General features: G+C 39.9%; 1 protein-coding gene across 3 annotated transcripts in view; it reads right to left on the bottom strand.

The window, feature by feature from the left end:
* The window catches only part of LOC126259547 (uncharacterized), a 167709-nt gene extending 142609 nt beyond the window's left edge, over positions 1 to 25100 (bottom strand). Inside the window, exon 1 of one of the 3 annotated variants that reach the window (XM_049956431.1) lies at positions 25082 to 25100. In XM_049956431.1, coding sequence (XP_049812388.1) covers positions 25082 to 25085 — 4 coding nt within the window. In that variant the 5' untranslated portion in view covers positions 25086 to 25100. Of the gene's footprint in view, positions 1 to 23889; positions 24075 to 25081 lie in introns of those variants that run through there. The other 2 variants (XM_049956428.1, XM_049956430.1) reach the window with 2 other exon arrangements.
* Positions 25101 to 25371: the final 271 nt, after the last annotated feature.

Below are 25371 nucleotides of genomic sequence, written 5' to 3'. Positions count from 1 at the left end.
ACGTAATTTACGAAAATTTTCACAATGTAAACTGTAGCTACGAGTAGTTAATGTTTGTTTTTGATTGAGATTTCTTTTATATATTACTTTGCAAGATCTCAAAAACCTTTATTACTGCACTATGCGGCTCACATTCAAAGATTAAATGAAAAATATTGTCATCTAATTCGCGTATTTAGAAATAAACATAAGGGATTTTCGCGCCATATTTTTTCGTATTGAAGTTCACAGCCAGGCCACAAGTAGCGCTGGTGTCGTTCTGTGTTTCCGTATAATAACGTGGTCTTTGCACTTCTACTATATTGGTGTTCTGTGGTGTAGACATTAGAACATACAAAATGTTTGGATCAGGCCTGGAGACATGCACAGAAGGCCACCGGTGGTTAAGACAACTGTTCATGTAAGTGGGAAATCTGGGTTTCAGTCCCAGTACGGCACAAATTTTCACATTACTAGTACATCATATAGCTGTTATGCAACTGTATTTGCAGTTTGCGAATGCATTTAATAATTTAATATGGCTGTTAATCAGCAGCAGCATCTGTTTCTTTGGACATGTATGCACATCTGAAGGGATGTTACATCAAACTTTACAGAAACTGAAAAATACAAAACTGCCCTACTGTATTTCATGCCACAGTAGGGCAATCTGATGGGCAAAAGAATGTTTCTTCCTGTGTGGTAATCATATGATTTGTATGTGAGCACTAAAGGATGTAGACATAAGAGCACATGGAAGTTTGGGTTGGGCCTGGAGGTGTGCTCAGTTGGCCGAAGCAGTTAAAGTGACCACTAGCATAAAGCGGGAAATCTGGGTTCAAGTCCTGGTCTGGCACAAATTTTCATGTGTTACTAGTAAACCATAGAGTCACTGTACAACCGTATTCACAATTTGAGAATGAATTTCATAATTTAATATGGCTGTCAATCATCAGCAGTGTCTGTACCTTCAGACATGCAAAAGGTATTAATTATCCCAATATATGTGATTCTTTCTATGTTTCATCTTCTTCTCAAAATGTGGTGGCTGCAGTAACAGTTGCTGTTAGCAAAGTAGATATCATGGTCACTGGAACAGTTGGTGAGGTGCTCTGTAAATGTGTGCAGAATCATTACTTGTGTAACTGCACCTTCAGGCTGAGCAGCACTCCCATAATTAGTTGATCCATCAAGCCTTCAGCTACAATGTGGCAGTGGGGTCCTCATCTGGATGGAAATTTGATTTAAAGTCACAAGTGTGCAGAACAATGTTCAGTAGTGGAATCACAGCTGGTGGATGTGACGACTTCTCCCACAGGTGGCAAAGGCTCTTCTGCTCCTCCGTTCCCTTTCCATTCTCTATTGCCCACATGAGCTAAGATCATTACTTACCTCTGTGAAGCAGCAGTCACTGACAGGAGATTGTGCCCTAAAGCTCAGCTGGTAACCCTTTCCCAAGGCTACTGGCCACTCAGAAACTACCGAATGAGATTGCATGGTGTTTAATGTTCTGGACTCGCATGCATGAAGAGCTGGTTTACAGTTTCCGTAAGGTCATCCCGATTTAGGTTTTCTGCGACTCCTCTAAATCATTTATGTAAATTCTAGCATAATTCATAATTACTGTTGATGCCAACTCCCTCTACACCAATATCCCCAAATACCCATGGTCTTGCCTTAATCAAACATTAACACTCTTGGCTGATACCAAATTTACTGCCTGGTATTTGGTAAGCACAACTAACTATATCACCACCCATAACTACTTCTTAAAATACACATACTATACATACATCAGGGATACTGAAATGGGTATTCCAATGGCACTTTCTGATGTCACTCAATTTGTAAGCCTTTGTATGGATGTTCCCTGTAGTCATACAGAATCCTAACCCTTAAATTGGCTTTGTTGCTGACACCCTTATGATACACAACTATGGCTGAGGTCACACTACACTCATTCCTGCAGAATCTCCATTTCTTCAATGGCCCGCTGATCCACATCTGTAGCATTTTACCTCTTGACCTCAAACAAGAAGACACCAAGGTCAATGCACTTCTGAGTTGCAGTACCTATCTGCTCCAGCTGTGTGGCAATCCTAATACCTGAAGATAAATCACTAGGATTTCTCATCCTCACCCACTGACACATCAACTGAAATACCACTTACAAATACATCAAAGGCCATATTTTCTGCTTCCCAAAAGACGGCTCTCCTCGCCATGGCATTGTGTGTCTGTTCATTATTCTGTCAGTTTAGCTTACAAATTCTGTCAACCATACTTAACAATGCTGAACTTTTCAATGACCTAGTCTCCTCCTCCTGATCCCTGAAGTGGAAATACTTCTTTGCCACTAATCCCTCCAATTAACAAGCCAAACTAATCCTAACACTGAATCCTGCCTGCTTACAGTTCATACCACCATCCTACTGTGATCCTCAGCAGGCTTCCTAAGGTCCCTTCCTAAGAACACCAACCTTTCAGCAGAATAAAAGGACAGCCATATACAGCCTCAAAACATATACTAACTTAGTCATCCTAGTTGCAGACGAAGGTTCCACTACTGTCATTATGAATCGCAGTGACTTCCTGGCCAAAGGACTCTGCAATTGCCTGACTACTCCACCTACAAACTCTGTCACAGTGATCCCAACACAGAAGTCCAAAATAACTTCCAATCCCTGCCTAAAGCCTTATGAGCTAGCCAGTACCTGTCCCCTGAATCCAATTTCCCTCCTCACCCCTATTACATCCTACACACCCACCTTCTACATGCTCCCCAAAATCCACAAACCCAACAATCCTGGATGCCAGATTATAGCTGGTTATTTGGCACCCACTGAAACAATTACAGCCCTCATTGACCCACTCCTACACTACGTAATCAAAAATATCCAGACACCTGGCTGAAAATGACTTGCAAGTTCGTGGCACCCTCCATCGGTAATGCTGGAATTCAGTATGGTGTTAGCCCACCCTTAGCTTTGATGACAGCTTCCACTCTCACAGGCATACATTCAATCAGGTGCTCGAAGGTATCTTGGGGAATGGCAGCCCATTCTTCACAGAGTGCTGCACTGAGGAGAGGTATCAACATCGGTCGGTGAGGCCCAGCACAAGGTCAGTGTTCCTAAACATCCCAAAGATGTTCTGTAGGATTTAGGTCAGGACTCAGTGCAGGTCATTCCATTACAGTGATGTTATTGTCATGTAACCACTCTGCCACAGGCCGTGCATTGTGAACAGTTGCTCAATCATGTTGAAAGATGCAATTGCCATCCCTGAATTGCTCTACAACAGGGGGAAGCAAGAAGGTACTTAAAACATCAATGTAGGCCTGTGCTGTGATAGCGCTATGCAAAACAACTAGGGGTGCAAGGCCTCTCCATGAAAAACACAACCACGTCATAACACCACCGCCTCCGAATTTTACTTTTGGCACTACAAACGTTCGCAGATGATGTTCACCAGGCACTTTCCATACCCACACCCTGCCATCGGATCACTACATTGTGTACCGTTATTTGTCACTCCACACAACATTTTTCCACTATTCAATCGTCCAATGTTTATGCTGCTTACACGAAGTGAGGTGTCATTTGGCATTTACCGGCATGACATGTGGCTTATGAACAGCTGCTCGACCATGAAATCCAAGTTTTCTCGCCTCCCGCCTAACTGTCACAACACTTGCAGTGGATCCTGATGCAGTTTGGTATTCCTGTGTAATGGTCTGGATAGACATCTGCCTATTGCACATTATGACCCTCTTCAAATGTCAGGTGTCTGTCAGTCAACAGATGAGGTTGACCTGTATGCTTTTGTGCTGTATGTGTCCCTTCACATATCCACTTCACTATCACATCCGAAACAGTGGACCTAAGGATGTTCAGGAGTGTGCAAATCTCGCTTACAAACATATGACACAAGTGACACCCAATCATCTGACCACGGTCGAAGTCTGTGAATTCCGTGGAGCACCCCATTCTGCTGTCTAATGATTACTGAGGTCGCTGATATGGAGTACCAGGCAGTAGGTGGCAGCACAATGCACTTAATATGAAAAATGATAGTTTTGGTGGTCTCTGGGTGCTTTTGATCACTTAGTGTATAACCAGTTTCTAAAAATCTAGCCTCCACCAAAGATACCAACCCCTTCCTTTATTGACTCTCCACCTTCCCCACCCCTTTACCTCCTGGATGTCTACTTGACACTGCTGACATCAGTTCCCTATACACCAAGATCTCTCATGTCCTTGGTCTTGCTGCTAAGAACACTACCTCTCTAAATGTCCTTCAGACTTTAAATCCACTGACTCATTCCTCCTACACTTTGCTAACTTGATCCTAACACATAACTACTAATTTTTTTGAGGGTAAGTGTACAAACAAAAGTGTGACACATCCATGGACACCCTCCTATGCCAACCATTTTATGGCCCATTTACAGGAAACCTTTCTAGCCACCCAAAACTTCAAACCGCTGATCTGGTTCAGGTTCATTGATGATATCTTCACGATTTGGACTCAGGGCACCAACCTATCCTCATTCCTTCACACCCATCTGCTTTACCTGATCGTCCTCAACCCAGCATGCCACCTTCCTGGAATTGACCTCTTCCTCTCTGATGGCTCCATCCACATGTCTGTCCACATTAATACCACCAAAATAGTACCTGCACTACAATGGCTGCCATCCATTCCATGCCAAGAAATCCCTCCTAGACAGCGTAACTACCCACGGATGATGTAGGTGCAGTGACAAGAATTCCCCTGCCCAATATTCTGAAAGTCTCACAAAGGCGTTTACAGACAGACATTATCAACCATATCTAGTCAGCAAACAGATTTCCCATGCCATACCCCCACATATCCCCCAATTCTCCCACAAACCCCAAGGAAGTGCCCCATTGTCACCCAACACCACTCCAGAGTGGACCAACTGAACCACGTCCTTCATCTGGGCTCTGATTATCTATCATCATGCTCTTAAATAAGCCACTTCCTACCCACAGTCCTCCTCAACCCTCCTAAAAAAATCATTGCCCATCCAATCTCCACAATATCCTTGTCCATCCCTATGTCACTTGCAATCACAAACTCTTGCCACAAGAATCGTACCCCAGTGGAATGTCCAGGTGCAAGACCCACATGCAAGACCTGTCCAATCCACGAACACAGTAATTCCCATTCCAGTCCTGTGACAGACTTATACTACACTGCCAGAGACCAGGCCACCTGAGAAAGAAGCCACATCATATACCAGCTCTGCCACAACCACTGCTCGGCTTTTTATATTGGTATGATTACTAACCAGCTGTCCACCAAGATGAATGCCCACTGCCAAATTGTGACCAAAAGCAAAGTGTATCACCCTGTGACATAACATGCAGCTAAACATAACACGTGGATTCCAATAGCTGCTTCACAATATGGGGCATCTGGATCCTGCCCTCCACAACCAGCTTTTCTGAACTGCGCAAATGGGAGTTACTCTTACAACACATTCTCTGCTCCTGAAATTGTCACAGCCTCAACTTACAGTAACCTGGTGTCACCACACCCTCCACACAAGTTTCCAACCCCCCTCCTACTAAAACACTACAGTTTCCAACCCCCCTCCTACTAAAACACAATAGTTTCCAACCCCTCTCCTACTATTTCCCAATTTATGTCCACCCATCCTCATTGTGCACTGCTATCTGCCAATGCACCCAGTGGTCCTCTCCCCTTCTATTCTCTCCTTTTCTGATTCCCAGTTCCACCCTCCCCATCCCCCACGGTCTCCCATCATTATCCCTGGCAACCTCATATTGACACCTAGAGGCAGAGCCGACTCCTCGCCCCCTACCCATTACTGCTACCCCTGCCACACTCTAGACTGCTGCTTCTGCGCGATACAATATGGCTGCTTGCTGACCAGAGTGAGAGGTCACGTGTGCATGAGGTGCATTTGCTTGTGTGAATGTGGTTTTTTTTTTTTTTTTTTTTCTTTCAAGAAGGGTTTGGTCAAAAGCTCCACATGTAACATTCTTTTCATTGTGCCTGTCTGCAACTCAATGTGTCATCTTTGTAGTGAGTAGCAATCTATCCTTTTTATAATACAGCATTGTTACTGATATCTGATAGGTTTTATTAATTATTATTCACAGATTATTGTAAGGAAGAGACATCAAACAATTGCTTAAGTATATTCTTAATAACTGCACACTGAAATAAATGCTATACGCTTAAGAATCTAATACAATTATTTGTAAAGTCTGAGCGCTTCCTGAGGATGGTACATTTTATCATTATGAAAAGATTACTATTTGGCCAAATGTGGAAACCATTTGGCCTGAGGATGACCAAGTTTTTCCCCACACCATTTCATTTTGTGAATGTGTTTTCTATGAGGGAAAACGCACAGGAGGCTGACCCACACGACAGTCTCAAGATAATATTGGCAGGTGTGCTTTGTCATTTCCATTTTGTGAACATCTTTTATGTTGAATGAGGTATACTGCAGACACACTGGACTGTGAAAGAAGCTAGTTAGCAGTGTTTCAGTGGGGTCATGTATTGGTGCACTCATCAAGATTTCAAATATTTGTGCCAACACTGGTACAATGCATGGAAGAAGACAATAATTAGCACTTCTACAATCATTAGTCATCTCATGTAAATTGTATCTGCGAATGCAAGACTTTTCAAAGTCAAAATATTGTGTTACAATATTCACACCATTTTATATTTCTAGAACGCTTGTCAAAAGGTAAACATTATGATAGTTTTTGTCTATATAATTACTACAAGACATTAAGAATCTGTGAAAGCATTTTTGCATCACATTCTCAGTTGCACTGCTTTTGGAAAGACAACTTACAGACAATTTATTTCATTAGTCATGTAGGCCTACAGCGAAGCAGATTTTTGTTAAAAAAATCTGTTATAAAATCTGCTTGACAGTTAATTCTAAAAAGTTTACCATCTTATTTCAAGTAGCTCTCATTAATTGGGCTAAACCCTATCTTAAAATTACACTAATGGCCATTAAGATTGCTACACCAAGAAGAAATGTAGATGATAAACGGGTATTCATTGGACAAATATATTATACTAGAACTGACATGTGATTACATTTTCATGCAATTTGGGTGCATAGATCCTAAGAAATCAGTACCCAGAGCAACCACCTCTCGTCTTAATAACGGCCTTGATACGCCTGGGCATTGAGTCAAACAGAGCTTGGATGTCGTGTACAGGTACAGCTGCCCATGCAGCTTCAACACGATACCACAGTTCATCAAGAGTAGTGACTAGCGTATTGTGACGAGTGAGTTGCTCGGCCACCATTGACCAGACGTTTTTAATTGGTGAGAGATCTGGAGAATGTGCTGGCCAGGGCAGCAGTCGAACATTTTCTGTATCCAGAAAGGCTCGTACAGGACCTGCAACATGCGGTCAAGCATTATCTTGCTAAAATGTAGGGTTTCGCAGGGATCGAATGAAGGGTAGAGCCACGGGTTGTAACACATCTGAAATGTAACGTCCACTGTTCAAAGTGCCGTCAATGCAAACAAGAGTTAACCGAGACGTGTAACCAATGGCACCCCAAACCATCACGACAGGTGATAAGCCAGTATGTCGATGATGAACACACGCTTCCAATATGCGTTCACCGCGATGTCGGCAAACACGAATGCAACATCATGATGCTGTAAACAGAACCTGGATTCATCCGAAAAAATGACGTTTTGAAATTCGTGCACCCAGGTTCGTCGTTGAGTACACCATCGCAGGCGCTCCTGTCTGTGATGCAGTGTCAAGGGTAACCGCAGCCATGGTCCTCGAGCTGATAGTCCATGCTGCTGCAAACGTCGTCGAACTGTTTGTGCAGATGGTTGTTGTCTTGCAAACGTCCCCATCTGTTGACTCAGGGATCGAGACGTGGCTGCACGATCCGTTACAGCCATGCGGATAAGATGCCTGTCATCTCGACTGCTAGTGATACAAGGCCGTTGGGATCCAGCACAGCGTTCCATATTACCTTCCTGAACCCACCGATTCCATATTCTGCTAACAGTCATTGGATCTCGACCAACGTGAGCAGCAATGTCGTGATACAATAAACCGCAATCACAACAGGCTACAATGCGACCTTTACCAAAGTCGGAAATGTGATGGGACGCATTTCTCCTCCTGACATGAGGCATCACAACAACATTTCACCAGGCAACACCAGTCAACTGCTGTTTGTGTATGAGAAATCGGTTGGAAACTTTCCTCATGTCAGCACGTTGTAGGTGTCGCCACCGGCGCCAACCATGTGTGAAAAGCTAATCATTTGCATATCACAGCATCTTCTCCCTGTCGGTTAAATTTTGCGTCTGCAGCACGCCATCTTCGTGGTGCAGCAATTTTAATGGCCAGTAGTGTACTATTTACTATGTGGAAGAGTAACAGTAGCGAAAGCAGCGTATGTGTGGTTTATTAAAGCAAGAGTGTGGTGACACACAACTTTGAAGGGTCACTTTGTAACAGTACTTGGTTAAATTTAGTTTGCATTCACAATTACTAAAAGTCTCAAGATTACAGTAACTTCATTCTAATGACAACTACTAACTTCATTCCTGCTCTGCAAAGTTCATAAAGCAATGTTTGAGAAGGAAGACATTTAAGGTCTTGTTAGTTTCATTCTGGTACAAAAACAGTAATTGCATTTATTAAATTATTTAATTATGAACTCTTCTAAGTTTAAGGATGACTTGCTTTCAAAATTTACACTTTAAGTATGTGACCATTGTTATCAGTAAATAGTTATCGATTTCAAGATGAAAGTTCTCAAGGGATTCAGTACTGGTTACTGGCCCAGCAGTATGTGCTGACACTGTGAATTATTGGAAAACCATTATCAGAACAATAACTGAAGCCAAGAAGTGAAGGGTATACTTTCCTTCTGGATACAACAACTGCCTAGTTTGTGCACTAAATTCTTTGGAAGAATTATGATAGCATAATTGACATTCAGTCAGGTAGAAACATTGTTAACATTAGGGTCCATGTCAAAGGGACCAGGGGTCCCCACTCGGCCATCTCAAAATCTAACAAAATTTGGTGTGAAGGTTCTATACGATCTTGGATGCTTACATACCAAATGTCAGTCCAATATCTTCAGTGGTTGAATATTTTGGGGTTCTTAAAGAGATACTACTCATCTCCATGTCACATACAAAGGTAGAAATGTGTGAAGTTTGCTAGGGTTTTTTTAGAAGTTCTAGAAAACATTTGGTCATTTGCTTTAATATACATAGACACCTTTTTATGCTGAATCACACCATGGCAAAAATTTTGGTTTTAGCCACACCTAAATACCTCTAACGTGGCTAAAAAGTTTGTCACGCTATTCTGAGAGCCAAGGTGTGACTGACTACTGCTACTTTTCATATGAATCAGTCACACCAAAACTTCAGAGGGTTATTCATACCTGTAGTGTCTATATATGGATCAAATTTAATTAACATCGGATGCTTAGATGAAAAGATATGCATCTGCACCAAGTTAGCCAAAATTTTCTACATGCAAATTTTAGGGTATTTCTGAGGAGCAATACCTTAACTGTATCTTGTTCAATCCTCTCCTCTCTCTCTCCTTTTTTTTCCACAGCTGGAAAGAGCATGCTTTAAGTTGTCAAAGCTATATTGTTTGATTTCTGGATCTTGTATTTCGATGAGTAAGAATACACTTCACTTCAAAAGTTCTTATTTCAGCGCTTCGAGAAGATTGAAAAGTGAAATATTTTGCTCATTAAGTCCCATAATTAATTTTTCATTCCAGGATATAAATCAGTTTCAAACATTAGCTTAACATACACCATAAAAATAAGTATAATACAACACACAAAATTTGCAAAACAAAAATACTGAAAAGTCAGTTCCAGTTTTGGTTAAACAGATCTACAATTTTGTCAAGGACAGCTTGTGGATAACTGTTATTGTCTTCCTGATGATGATGATGCTTTTGAAGTCATGAAAATATGTTGCTCAGAATCCAGCAGGTGTCTTTAGCAGTTGGCGAGTGGAAGGAACGAGCAGAACTGTGTGAGTGCATAAAGCTGATAAGGACATCTTGTTGTTCATGTGAAACTTCACACTCATTTCCAACACACTAAAAATTGCCATACATACATGCAACATATTGTCCTGCTTGTAAACTTGAAATTGAGATTGCTGCAATTTCTTCATCTGCTTCGAAGCATTAACTGTGAATGCTGTAGCATCATTGGAAACTCTGCTTACTCTGAACTCATTACAACTAATTGGCTTAAATTAATGATTTTTTTCTTGTTCCAGATATCGTATGTCCCATGGCAAACCTTGTTTCTTGATGAGGGTGGATTTTTTCAATTTCTTCTTTTGCTACATAAAAACTTTATGCCTGGAATACTATCATCACAGAATTTGCACAAATCATATGGAGTCAATATTTGGTAATCTAAGGGCCTCTGCAGACTAGCAAGGGGTGCTAGTCTTTTTGCTGTTCCCCCGATGCCAACACAAGGTGATTTGCCGTGGTTTGTTCCAAAAAAATTCCATTCAGCAGTGATGTCAAAATCCTTTTCGTGCACACATAAATCAATGAAATTTTTGAAATTCTTATACTGAGCAGCTGAACCATCACTAAAGAAATAAATGTTTTTAATGTTTTCAATGTTTGTCTTTAAATATGCTGTTAACTTTATTTGAGAGGCATGAATAGCAGTGGTATCATGATGGAGACAGTTGCTGATCATACAAATGCTAATACTCTGACATTCATTGCAGCCGAAATTGACAGCAAATGGATGTAATGTGGTCTGACTATTCTTCCAATGAAATCCTTGCACAGCATCTTGAACAAATAATGAATAATTCTCAGCAAAATCCATCACTATAATTAATTCATTTTTTGCAAGATTTCTTTTTAGCTGCTTATGGTATAAACTTTGGTATTTTTTGACACAAGCTGATGGCTTCTTAACCCACGATTTTCAGAATCAGTGCCTGCATGAAATCTTCAACAGTTCTTTGACATGTCTCTAATGTGTGTCTGTCAGTATGGACCCACTGCTTGTATTCCATTGTTTCTACACGGTCACAGTCTTTAAAAGAATCTTCAAGAAAAGCCTCTAGTTGCATCCTGGACATTCCTCACAATGCTGCAGCATACAATCTTTTGATTCCAAACTGCATACAGTTTTTTACATCAAATCCTTGTAGTCGTCTTGGATGGATATTACTGAAGCCACCATTAGTCTGACATTTTGATGAATTGGACATACACATACTGAATGTAATCCAGAAGCACCAACTGTAATACACCATTTTGGCCTGAGGTCACAAAATTTTGAGAAGCTCAGTTGATTTCCGTATTGCTTAAACAAGCAATGAACATTTCTTTCAGGTTACAAAGGAGCAGCAGGCATTCCTGCTTGTGAATCTTTTCCCCATTTATTCTTATTCTTACTACAACACATTCCTTTTTGCCAGGACATAAACAAGAAAACTCAACCTCCTAAAAAAATGGTAGACATTCTGTTTTACTTCATCACTGAGTTTTTTCCGTTTTTGGTTTGCAGATGTTACCAAAATCCTATCTTCCACAAGCAGCTGTGGCAATTACCTTATTAATGCTGCCTTGGGCTTTCAGAACTTTGCACTTTATATATCCCATTGAATCCCTTTTGCTGATCTGTTGAAGCTCTAATGGTGACGAAGTATTAGCAGTCAAGCAAGCATCAACAACATCCATGTCTTCAGTGGATGATGATTCTTGCTTATCCTGGTGGGATGATTCCTTTTTGGGCCACTTCATGTCTTCGTTTGGTACAAATTTTCTGACCAGGTATAAAAACTTCATCAGCCAGTAACTTCAACCATATCAGACACTGCAAAGGTTAAGGGTGCTATAGGCTTCTTGATTAATCAAGCCCAGACTTATGTCATAGAAGCTCCTTGTCAATTGATGACATTTCCTTAACTGACTGTAGTTGACTTCTACCATAATAGAATGGTGATGAGTTATGACAGTAAGCTCCATCTGATCCACCAAAGTAGCAGGATGCAAGGGTCTCTTGGTTTTGTTTTATAGAATAGCTTATTAATCTATAACAAGCAATTTTGAAACCTCATGAATGCTGGTTTGAAGCATACCAGATTCAGACTTGTTTGTATATAAAATATACAAATTAGTGTATCAAACATATTGTTTTAGTGCTTACCTGCAGCTACAACAATGATTATTGATTATTCAAATATTCAGTACTCAACAATACAGAAGACTGACACTGTGAAAACTGCCAATAATGAAAGCAACAACTGAAAGTGCTGATTCAGCAATGTATCACTACTGAGAGAGCCTTAAGAAAATATTGCTGCTTTATAATGCCGATGGAAACTCAAGTGATAACGCATTTCTGCACCACCATGCATTGTACGGTTAAAACGGTCTAAAGCAACACAGTGTTCCATGATGATGATCTAGATTTTATAATCTTAAGAGCATTTTCTGAGTTTTTATGATATCTATATTCTGTAATGTAAAATAATCTTACTGGCATAATTACATTCTCCTAACCACAGCCAAATCTTATACTATCAAAACACACTACAATTACATATTTTTTGATTTAAAACTCCAAATTCTATTAATTTTTTGTATTTCTTGACCATCCATTTTCCCTACTTTTGATAGGTATTCTTACTCAACAATATGCAAGACCTAGAAATTAAACAAGCATGCTCTTTCCAGTAGGATTTAACAAGACACAGTTGAGATACTGCCCCTCAAAAACACCTTAAAACTTGCACTTGGAAAATTTTGGCTACATCTGCAGAGGCATATCTTTTCATCTAGGCATCCAATATCAGTTAAATTTGATCCCCATATAGGCATCATCAGTAGGAATCACCCTATGAAGCTTTGGTGTGACTGGTTCATATGAAAAGTAACAGTGGTCGGTCACACCTTAGCTCTCAGAACATCGTAACGAGTTTTTAGCCACTTTAGAGCCTTGTATCTATATTTAGGTGTAGCTAAAACCCTAATTCATACCATGGTGTGATTCACCATATAAAGGTATCTATGTACATTATAGAAAATGACCAAATGAAGATGAGTAGCCTCTCTATAAAAGCACCTAACAATTCAGCCACTGAAGACAGTGGACTGAAATGTGGTATACAACCATCCAAGACCATATAGAACCTTCACACCAAATTTCATTAGATTTGGAGATGGTTGAATGGAGACACTTTTTAAATCTGGTCCCTTTGACGTGGAATAACCCATTAGTAAAAGTGTTACGTTCATTCTAAAATAGTGTTCAAGGAGTTAATACCATTGCTTTTATGTAAGAGTCCAAAGTTGGACACTAAGGAAGAAAGCCTAAGCTGTGGCAAGGTCAAGCAGCTTAACAAGCACGATCAGACTTTGTAATAAGAGAATGCTATATTTATGAACACAATACAGGGTGTAAAGCTGTTATATTTGGTTAATGGATGTAGAGGATTAAAGTTCTCTTTCATTTTTAATTATGCTGATAGTAGGTCGTACTTATAAATTTGCCTTACTGTTCTTATAATCTTTGACCATGTGGCATTCCTCTTGGACAGGGTCTGGTAAGCCCATTTCAACAAATACACACCTGATTATGGCACTCCTACCAGTTCTGTTAAGAAATGTAGGATGTGGACCAAGTCCAGAAAAGTGGTGTACCAGCCCCCCAAACTTCATCCAAATGTATTAATTGAAGCAACTCGTTGATATGACACAGAAACAGAAAAGTTCTGTTCCCTGTGGTCGAGAAATTCCACCTGTGTTGCCATCATGTAAATATCATGTTTTTATTCCTATTGGATTTATTTCCGGTTCTCCAACAATTCTGATAATTTTCCATACTGTTTTTGCTTTAGCATCAGATTACAGCTCTTTTCTTCTTACTTGGAAATCTAAATGATATAAAACAACTAATACAGTAGAGATTTCTGTAGGTATAGTTCTAAAAGCTCCGGAAAGCATAACAATATTACTCACTGTATTGACTTCACTGTGGCAGTATAACAACTTGGCAGCCTAAACAATGCCATTCATTATAGTTTACAGATGTAGTTACACGGAATCATGGTATGACACAATTAAAGCACAGTAAACAAAACCTTCTTTGTGGTATATTAATAATTTTTATTCGTGATACAACTGCCTTTTGAAATACAGAGATTTTGAAATGTGGCATTAAGGTGAATGCTGGAGATTAGATGGATAGATCAGATAACTAATGAATCAGATCAGGAAGGAAAGAAACATATGGTAAAAGTTGACTAAAAGAAGACATCGTTGATAGAGCACACCTAAATGAATAGCTAATTTGGTAATGGAGGAAAGTGTGGGTGATAAAAGTTGTAGAGGAAGATCAAGGCTTGACTACTGCAAACAGATTCTGATCAATGCAGTGTGCAGTAATTCTGGAGATGATAAGATTCTTGCATAGGCTAGACTAGTGAGGAGAGTTGCAACTATCCACTTTCAGATTGAATCCACAACTTTCTATATGGGTCTTGAATGTCCAGCATTCATCCACTTACTCATCTAAATCTCTATTGACTGTTGTTGTTGTTGTTGCTGCTGCTGCTGCTGCTGCTGCAGTTGCTGCTGCTGCAGTTGTGGTCTTGGTCCAAAGTGATTTGACACAGCTCTCCATGCTACTGTATCCTGCACAAGCCTCTACATCTCCAAATAACTACTGCAACATATGATCTTCTGAATTTTTTTACTGTATTCATTTCCTGGTCTCCCTCCATGATTTTTATGTCAAACACTTCCTTCCAGTACCAAACTGGTAATCCTTTGAATGTGTCCTATCAAATGATCCCTCCCTTCAGTCAGGTTGAGCCACAAATTTCTTTTCTCCCCAATTCTATTCATTATCTCCTCATTAATTATGTGATCTACCCATCTAATCCTCAGCATTCTTCTGTAGCACCACATTTCAAAATCCTCTATTCTCTTCTAGTTGTAACTATCATCCATGTTTCACTTCCACACACAGCTACACTCCATTGGAATATTTTCAGGAAAGACTTTCCAACACTTAAATCTATATTCGATGTTAACAAATTTCTCTTCTTCAGAAACACTTTTGTTGCCATTGCGTCTTCATTTTATATCCTCTCTACTTTGACCATCATCAGTTATTTTACTGCCCAAATAGCAAAACTCATCTACCACTTTAAATGTTTCATTTCCTAATTCAATTTCCTCAGCAGCACTAGATTTAATTCGACTACATTCCATTATTGTTTTTTTTGCTTTTGTTGTTCATCTTATATCCTAAATTCAAGACACTGTACATTCTGTTCAACTGCTCTTCCAAATCCTTTGCTGTCTCTGACAGAGTTGCAGTGTCATTCGAAAACCGGATCTCTGGCGAAGGCCTCGTTGGCCACAAGCTCATTTACTGACAACTTTTTGTTGTGCCTATCTGTGACTCAGCATATCCACTATATGATGAGTAGCAACTATCCTTTTCATAATAATGATAATAATAAAACAATTTGTTTACATCAGTGCTCAGTACGGTGCTTTAAAATTACATCTGATAAACAGCAATCTAAATAAATATAACATTTGAAAATCATTCATCCAAAAATTTGAGAATCGTGTAATTAATTACTATAACAACAACAAAGTCTCACAATTTTGCCATTTTCATTGTAAACACAATCTAAAACTGAGGCGTGCACCCACATCAGTATGTCACTAAGCAGTATGATTATGCACACAGGTTTGCAGACTATGGTTATGTAAGTGTCTAAATGTGTTGAATACTGTTTCAGTCAGTTCCACCTTTGTTTAGGAAGTGAGCTGCTTATATTGTTTTTCTTAGGGCATGGTCCTTCCCCTGTATTTCCTTAATCAACTTCCTGTGGTTTGCTGATTACTACCTGTAGACCCACAATCCACGTCAGATTTGTTGTGGCCAGCACATACAGCCAGCCTATTTACCCAGCTGGAACATTACCTGTCAGGCAAAAGGCCTATTCCATGGAAAGGCCCTGAATGTTATCTCTGAAATTTGGAGATTTTTATGCAAAAATAGAAGTGTTTCTACTAATTTTTTGTACAGGTGTGTGATCTCTCTCTCTCTCTCTCTCTCTCTCTCTCTCTCTCTCTCTCTCTCTCTCTCTCTCTCTCCCCCCCCCCCCCCTCCTCCTCCCCCTTTTCTGTCAACTCTGTATCATCCCACCTTGGATCTTTGCATGGCCACATTGTTACTATGACATGTGTCACACATTCATTACAAACAGCAGAAGACTTGCAGCTGATATGACAAGTTTGAGGCTGGTGCAAGATAGACAGCTAAAAATAAAAGATCACACCTACTCAAGTTCTCTTAACCCTTTTTTTCTCCTCCTACTCACTCAATGCTTCTTCCCCATTCACTCTGTAGTGTAACATGTCAATTCTGCAGAATAACATGCTCCACTTCTAACTGCTCATGCTCACGAAAAATGTGTGGGAACCTAAACATTGTTTAGGTAGTTTGTTAAGTGTGGAACATATCACTATGTGCACTCTGGTTGCCAGCACTACACTTTGTTTTCCATTTTCCTTCTTGTACGTGCAGATGGGTGCAAAAGATGTCGGCTCAAATACTGAAAACCCTAATACATTTAGACAAACTGAAAATTACTTTTCAGAGAATATGTGTTGACCATACTGCAGGAAATAATTAGATATTTATATACAGTGAAAACTCATTTCAGTCATATTTGCATGAATACACTTAGTCTGTATGTTCTTGTATGTATTTCCAGCACTACACTTTGTTTTCCATTTTCCTTCTTTCTGGAAATTTGTTTCCATGTGAAAAATGGAGTGTTTTATTCAATTTTCAATTTTACAGTTACATTTGTCCTATGGATTTGCCTGCAAGTACTTCACATTATATCAATATAAAGAGATGAGATGTTCCTTCAGTTTTCTTTTGAAGATGCTCAGTTTCTTTATACTATGTGGCACTCTGTTATAAAAAGCTTCCTGCATATAAGGCGTCCATTGACTGAAAAATTAACTGCATCAGACTTAACCTGTGTAAGCTTTAATAGTATTTTGCTAGGGAGAGTTTTTTTTATTATTGATACAGAGTACTGAATTCACACTAAACGCTGCTCCTCGTTGTTAAGGTATGGCTTCACTCGTATCACGTATGTGTAGCTTTCCTTTCACAGCCTGATATACAAGACACAATGAATGGTTAAAACTTGTAGACATTACTGAACAAAAGAAGTCTTATAATGGGTGTCCCCCTCAAACAAAATGATAAACTTTTTATTCCATTTTTCAAAATGTGAAGAGCAATTTAGCTGCTTCCTTATGAAAGATGTTCCAGTAACATCAGTATTATGACATTCTGGTAGTGGGCGGCAGAGCGGGAAGCGTTGAAACTTACACTTCTTAAAAGTGTTATTTTAACACTTTTCTGAGGATTTTAAATGTGTGAAAACAACAGTTGTACTGTGAAAAAAAAGTTCTACCATACCAATACCATATCCCCCCCCCCCCCATGAACAAGGGACCTTGCCGATGGTTGGGTGGCTTGCGTGCCTCAGCGATACAGATGGCCGTACCGTAGGTGCAACCACAACGGAGGGGTATCTGTTGAGAGACCAGACAAATGTATGGTTCCTGAAGAGGGGCAGCAGCCTTTTCAGTAGTTTCAGGGGCAACAGTCTGGATGACTGACTGATCTGGCCTTGTAAAACTAACCAAAACGGCCTTGCTGTGCTGGTACTGGAAACGGCCGAAAGCAAGGGGAAACTACAGCCGTAATTTTTCCCGGGGGCATGCAGCTTTACTGTATGGATAAATGAAGATAGCGTCCTCTTGGGTAAAATATTCCGGAGGTAAGAAAGTCCCCCATTTGGATCTCCGGGCACGGACTACTCAAGAGGACATCGTTATCAGAAGAATGAAAACTGGCGTTCTATGGATCAGTGAGTGGAATGTCAGATCCCTTAATCGGGCAAATAGGTTAGAAAATTTAAAAAGGGAAATGGATAGGTTAAAGTTAGATATAGTGGGAATTAGTGAATTTCGGTGGCAAGAGGAACAAGACATTTGGTCAGGTGAATACAGGGTTATAAATACACAATCAAATAGGGGTCATGCGGGAGTAGGTTTAATAATATATAATATAAAAATGAAATGAAAGAAGAAGCTGCCTGATAGAATTTTGCACAGAGCATAACTTAATCATAGCTAACACCTGGTTCAAGAATCATAAAAGAAGGTTGTATACATGGAAGAAGCCTGGAGATGCTAACAGATTTAAGATAGATTATATGATGGTAAGACAGAGATTTAGGAACCAGGTTTTAAATTATAAGACATTTCTAGGGACTGATGTGGACTCTGACCATAATCTAATGGTTATGAACTGTAGATTAAAACTGAAGAAACTGCAAAAAGGTGGGAATTTAAGGAGATGGGACCTGGATAAACTGACATAACCACACATTGTAGAGAGTTTCGGCGAAAGGAATAGGGGAAAGAAATAAAGTAGAAGACAAATGGGTAGCTTTGAGGGATGAAATAGTGAAGGCAACAGGGGCTCAAGTAGATAAAAAGACAAGTGCTAGTAGAAATCCTTGGGTAACAGAAGATATATCGAATTTAATTTGTGAAAGGAGAAATTATAAAAATACAGTAAATGAAGCAAGCAAAAAGGAATACAATTGTCTCAAAAATGAGATCGACAGGAAGTGCAAAGTGGCTAAGCAGGGATGGCTAGAGGACAGATGTAAGGATGTAGAGGCATATCTCACTATGCATAAGATACGTACTGCCTACAGAAAAAATAAAGAGATCTTTGGAGAAAAGAGAAACACTTGTAAGAATATCAAGAGCTCAGATGGAAACCCAGTTCTAAACAAAGAAGAGAAAGCAGAAAGATGGAAGGAGTATATAGAGGGTCTATACAAGGGCGATGTACCTGAGGACAATATTATGGAAATGGAAGAGAATGTAGATGAAGATGAAATGGGAGATAAGATACTGCGTGAAGAGTTTGACAGAGCACTGAAAGACCTAAGTAAAAACAAGGCCCCAGGAGTAGACAACATTCCATTAGAACTACTGACAGCCTCGGGAGAGCCAGTCCTGACAAAAATCTACCACCTGGTGAGCAAGATGTATGAGAAAGGCGAAATACCCTCAAACTTCAAGAAGAATATATTAATTCCAATCCCAAAGAAAGCAGGTGTTGACAGATGTGAAAATTACTGAACTATCAGTTTAATAAGTCACGGGTCCAAAATACTAACACGAGTTCTTTACAGACGAATGGAAAAACTGGTAGAAGCCGACCTCAGGGAAGATCAGTTTGGATTCCGTAGAAATATTGGAACACATGAGGCAATACTGACCCTATGACTTATCTTAGAAAATAGATTAAGGAAAGGCAAACCTATGTTTCTAGCATTTGTAGACTTAGAGAAAGCTTTTGACAATGTTAATTGGAATACTCTCTTTCAAATTCTGAAGGTGGCAGGTGTAAAATACAGGGAGCGATAGGTTGTAACCTCTCCCCGATGTTATCCAATCTGTATATTGGGCAAGCAGTAAAGGAAACAAAAGAAAAGTTCAGAGTAGGTATTCAAATCCATGGAGAAGAAATAAAAATTTTGAGGTTCATCGATGATGTAATTCTGTCAGAGACAACAAAGGACCTGGAAGAGCAGTTGAACGCACTGGACAGTGTCTTGAAAGGAAGATATAAGATGAACATCAACAAAAGCAAAACGTGGATAATGGAATGTAGTCGACTTAAGTCGGGTGATGCTGAGGGAATTAGATTAGGAAATGAGACACTTAAAGAAGTAAAGGAGTTTTGCTATCTGCGGAGCAAAATAACTGATGATGGTTGAAGTAGAGAGGATATAAAATGTAGACTGGCAATGGCAAGGAAAGTGTTTCTGAAGAAGAGAAATTTGTTAACATCGAGTATACGGTAGATTTAAGTGTCAGGAAGTCATTTGTGAAAGTATTTGTATGGAGTGTAGCCATGTACCGAAGTGAAACATGGACGATAAATAGTTTGGACAAGAAGAGAATAGAAGATTTTGAAATGTGGTGCTACAGAAGAATGCTGAAGGTCAGATGGGTAGATCACATAACTAATGAGGAGGTATTGAATAGAATTGGAGAGAAGAGGAGTTTGTGGCATAACTTGACAAGTAGAAGGGATCGGTTGGTAGGACATGTTCTGAGGCATCAAGGGATCACCAATTTAGTATTGGAGGGCAGCGTGGAGGGTAAAAATAATAGAGGGAGGCCTAGAGATGAATACACTAAGCAGATTCAGAAGGATGTAGGTTGCAGCAGGTACTGGGAGATGAAGAAGCTTGCACAGGATAGAGCAGCATGGAGAGCTGCATCAAACCAGTCTCAGGACTGAAGGCTACAGCAGCAGCAGCAGCAGCAGCAGCAGCAGCAGCAGCGGCGGCGGCGGCGGCGGCTTTTGCAGTCACAAATCAAGCATTGGATACCTCAATAGCTCAATCAACAAAGAAGAAAAAAGGTCAGACAGGAGGAAAAAATTGTGTAGTCACAAATTTTTGTATTGTGGTAGTAACACAAACAACAAATTAAAAATCATGACCAGTTGGGTGTGAGAATGGGTGTGGTGCATTTAAAGATAATTTTCTTTTGCTTTTCTTGGACAATTCAAAACCTGCAGCTTCTAGTAAAAGTACTACTCAGTACAAAATTGAACCACATTAAAAGCCCCATTCATTTTCTCTCAATGCCTAACAGTTTCCACGTTGCAGTGGTTGGAAAAAAAAAAAAATCAAACATTATTAAAAATAGTGTTTTAATACACAAAATTAATGTTATTGGTAAATGAAGCAGGTTAAGAACAAGTATTAGATGTGTGTACGACAGCTAAGTTTGGTAGAACTCTATTAAGGAATAAATTGTATTCCAGGGGCATAATAGGGTGGAGGTAGGTTGAGGGGTAGATGCCCGAGGGAAGATAGGTCACTGTATTGTGGTCATGCACTTTCCTCCTCCATAGTTCTGCAAACCAAACAGCACAAGAAGCAGTGACAGTGTTTCACAGTTATACCAGCTCCTCTGCAACACATCTTATGAGTCACTAGCAATACAGTGTGCACACACACCTGTGAGGGGGAAGTATGGGGTGGGAGGTGGGGCGAGGTGGGGGGGGGGGTATTTTCCACACAGTACATTAACACTAAGTGGAATACAGATACAAGTTACTAATAATACTAACTCAAGAAACACACATGGGCAGATTCTATGTAAATCTCTGCACTCTGTTCTACACAGCTAGAGGGCTCTTGATTCTTAGTCATCCTGTATGGAAGTTGCAGTGTTTTTCCAACCGAGCGAGGTGGCACAGTGGTTAGCACACTGGACTCGCATTCGGGAGGAGGACGGTTCAATCCCGTCTCCAGCCATCCTGATTTAGGTTTTCCGTGATTTCCCTAAATCGCTTGAGGCAAATGCCGGGATGGTTCCTTTGAAAGGGCACGGCCGATTTCCTTCCCAATCCTTCCCTAACCAGACCATGAGCATCATCTCTAATGACCTCGTTGTCGACGGGACATTAAACACTAACCACCACCACCACCACCAGTGTTTTTCCACGACTGGCAAATGCTCGTACCATGACTGCTGCTCGGTTTTCATTTTACAGACTGACTCTACCTCCCCAGCATTTCCTGTCTAGTTCAATTGTGTTAATAGGCAAAATACTTTCACTGAGTGAGCGTTTATGTACTAGAGTTATTTTTACTTTATTAAGTCAGTATTTCTTTGCATTCGTTAACCGAGCTTTTATAGATGCCTATAAACAATGGCTGAAAAGTAAGAAATTTGCACATTACGTCCGTGACCTACGTAGTGTTGGCAGATTGGAAAATGCGGCACCCCTTACTGCTGTCTACCGTTGACAGCATATTGTAAAGTCATAACCATGCCGTAGTCTCCTGGTGGCAAATTAATAAATGATCAGAAAATTATTGCACTTTCTCACCAGTAATTGTGTTACGAGTAGACTGCATAAATCTCTTCCATTCGTGCACTGAGTTGAGCCTCTTACCACACATTCACAGTACATCTTGCAACATGGGGGTGAATATGTCTGATAGGAATTGGACTGATCATTTTCAAGTATAGAACAGTAAGCTGCTGTAAAACACTGCTTAACTGATGTTGAAATATCCACAACACCTACTGACCTGTTGCAGTGGGAGTCAATTTAAGCCACTGGGCTGCTTCAGGCAGTGGGAGAGCTAAGGCAGGAGTGATGCATTTGATCCCACTCGTGCCGTGAAAAGCATTCCAGATGTTGACTGGAGGCAATGAATCCAACATTGTCGAATACATATTGGTAGAATGTTACACTTGGCACAGGCTCTTCAGTGTGCTAGACAGCTGACTGCTTCAACTGTTGAGTTCTTTTACACAAAATTTCACTTAGGCTAACTCAAATAAATGCTCAATAAATTGAAAATAATTTCACTATACAAACATGGGACCAGTGAAGTTATTTCGTCTACTCAGGAGAAATGGATAGGAAATGCTGAGAAAGTACAGTTCATCTGTAAACTAAAAAGGAAGCAGTACTCATAGTGGGGAGACACTGCCTTTCTCAGAAGAACACTACAGCTGCCATACAGTATGACTAAAAATCAATTTTCCCTCTAACAGTATAGAACAGTGTGCCGAGATTTATGTAGATTATGCCCACATGTGTTAGTAATTCGTATCTGTATCCCACACAGTGTGATACATGCTCGTACCATGACTGCTGCTGTGTCTGTGCACTACATCACCAGTGTTTCTTAAGGCACACTGTGACACACCCTAAAATTGCTTTTTGTGACATAATGTGGTAGAAAGAGTAGGGAACTGCCAGCTAACTCTTCAGTTAGCAAGCTTTCAAAGGAGGAACTGCATGAGCACAATCCAAAAACATATCTTCCCTCAAGCTTCTATCCTCCACTCCACTCCGCTCCCTCCAGCCCACCACATCTTCAGACCACAATTTACCCCTTAATACACCTGTACTGCATGTTGATGTGGTTCACACTTTTGGCATTTGTTCTTAATCTGTTTCACTTAACAGTAAACAATTTTGGATCATTAAACCACTATTTGCAACACACTGACATTTGTCCTTACCCTACAATGCTAAAACTTACTGAGAAGGCACTGATTTCAATTTATTCAAGGAAAACTAAAAAACATAATGATCAGCTTTTAAAAGCCCCCGCACAACGACTTTTTGTGTTGCACACTCAGTCCCTCCGACGATTCCACAATAATTGGAGTCTACAAGATTTCATTTCCTCTAATTTTGTTTCATTGTTGGGCTACAAGCTGAAAGGAGATCATTATTATTAAAATGCGATTGAAATTCAGGCCTTATTCCACATTTTCCTGGCTGTTTCGCTTGGGGAACCTTAAGTGGACTGGCACATTAGGCTCTAGTTCTTCCGTAAATATGTTTTCTATTCCTCGGGCACGTATTTCTCGAAACATCTCACAAAGGGTCTAATGAGAAAGTAATTAATCTTTTCTTTAAAAAATAAAGAAATGAAAGAAAAATCACTGATCCATAGCGCAGCTCGATGTCTCGGTTACGTTGTTTAGGTGACAATGTGGTTCCGAGTTGGCGAAGCCAACAAATGTGAAATCAGAAAGTCAGTTGTTCTTTGCACAAAATATGCATACGGATGCTGTTTACATACGTGTTATTTTTTCAACAACACTGAACAAATGATCTTTAACGAAATATACGACTTGAAATCGTGTGCAAGGCAAAGAAAACTAAACAGAGCAATAGAAGTTAATATTCACCCTCTTGCCTGTTTTCTGTCTTCAGGTCTACGCCTCTAACTTCACATCCTAATTTTATTGGCTTCAATTCATAAAATTTACCCATTTTTCCAAATATTCGGGAAAAATTCATAAAAATTCCGTACTAATACCAACTGCCAACCAAATTTGACAGTCATCTGTTACCGGGTTACCCACATGTCAACTTTACTATTCCACCAGAGGTTTTTTGTATCGGATCCGGCAAAGTATCTAAACTAACCATCATCCACAGACATACGTGTGTGTCTGTTCCATCCATGGAGTAAATATCTCTGGAGTGCGCACTCACATGCGCAGAACAATTTTGTGTTGTCAACATATATTGCCGGCCTGGTCACGTGATCTCGGGACGACGAGTGTTTGTTCGTATAGCGCCCTGTATATTTAGAATGTCACTACATCCCTAGTATAGACGGATTCTTTTCGTACGTGTCGTGGATTATTTATATATATTGCGAAGACATTTTAACAGTATCCATTTGATACCGGGAATAAACCAGCTACGTAACTGTTAAGGGCAAGTGATATTACATTCAGCTTCTTTGCGATAGGTGTCATAGTTCAGATGCACTCGATTTTTGGTAGTTTTTGGTATAATACAGCACTTCATAGTATTACAGAGCCTGAAGTACATTATTGCAGTGATAGTCCTGCAAAACGACTTGACAGTACGTTAGTACTTTCGCAAGTGTCCGAAAAACACCGAATTTACCACACATTAGCGATTATATCCCTGCTAATTCGTCCTTTTTTCTTGTATTTCTGCGTATTTATTTTCTCGCTTTTGCGACCCAAAGCACAATTTTTCTTACTGGTGGCACTTTGAGGTATTTATTTAACGCATTTTAAGTGCTTGCTCCCAGTTCATTAAATAAATAATAGACGGAGTAATCTATATACATAATTGATAAGTCACTGATAAATGCGTGGAGGATAGTATTTACTGAAACAACTAACCTTTCCCTTTCCTGTTCCACTAGCAGATTTACGAGAGGAAGCAATTTTTTTGTAAGCTTTTGTACGAGCCGTAATATCTATTATATAGTCATAAAATCGTAGAAAAATAGGTCTACAGAATCAAGTCTTAATTATAATGCGTCTCGAAATTTTTAAACGTATACAGAGTCTCTTACTAAAATGAAAACTATAATTAGAGCTATATGGAATGTACCCATGAAAAGTTACTATCCCTCCTTTCACATATTTTTCTTTCCATCCGTAGCAACAACCTAATTCACCATCGCTATTACACTATCAACAAACGGTGAAACACAACAAAAACTCTTGGTATTATCAACTTCAAACGCTGCAGAAAGCACACAGGCACAGCGAAGTCCCGAGATCACGTGACAATCCTGGTTTAATGTTGACAACATGCGCAGAATGCAATGCTCACTCCAGAGATATTTACTCTATGGTGCCATCATCCATTTCAAGCACAATCTATTGAGGCAGCCATTT

This window comes from Schistocerca nitens, chromosome 5, assembly GCF_023898315.1.
Source record: "Schistocerca nitens isolate TAMUIC-IGC-003100 chromosome 5, iqSchNite1.1, whole genome shotgun sequence".
NCBI classification, from domain to species: Eukaryota; Metazoa; Arthropoda; class Insecta; order Orthoptera; family Acrididae; genus Schistocerca; species Schistocerca nitens.
This window is presented reverse-complemented; position numbering and strand designations above follow the sequence as displayed.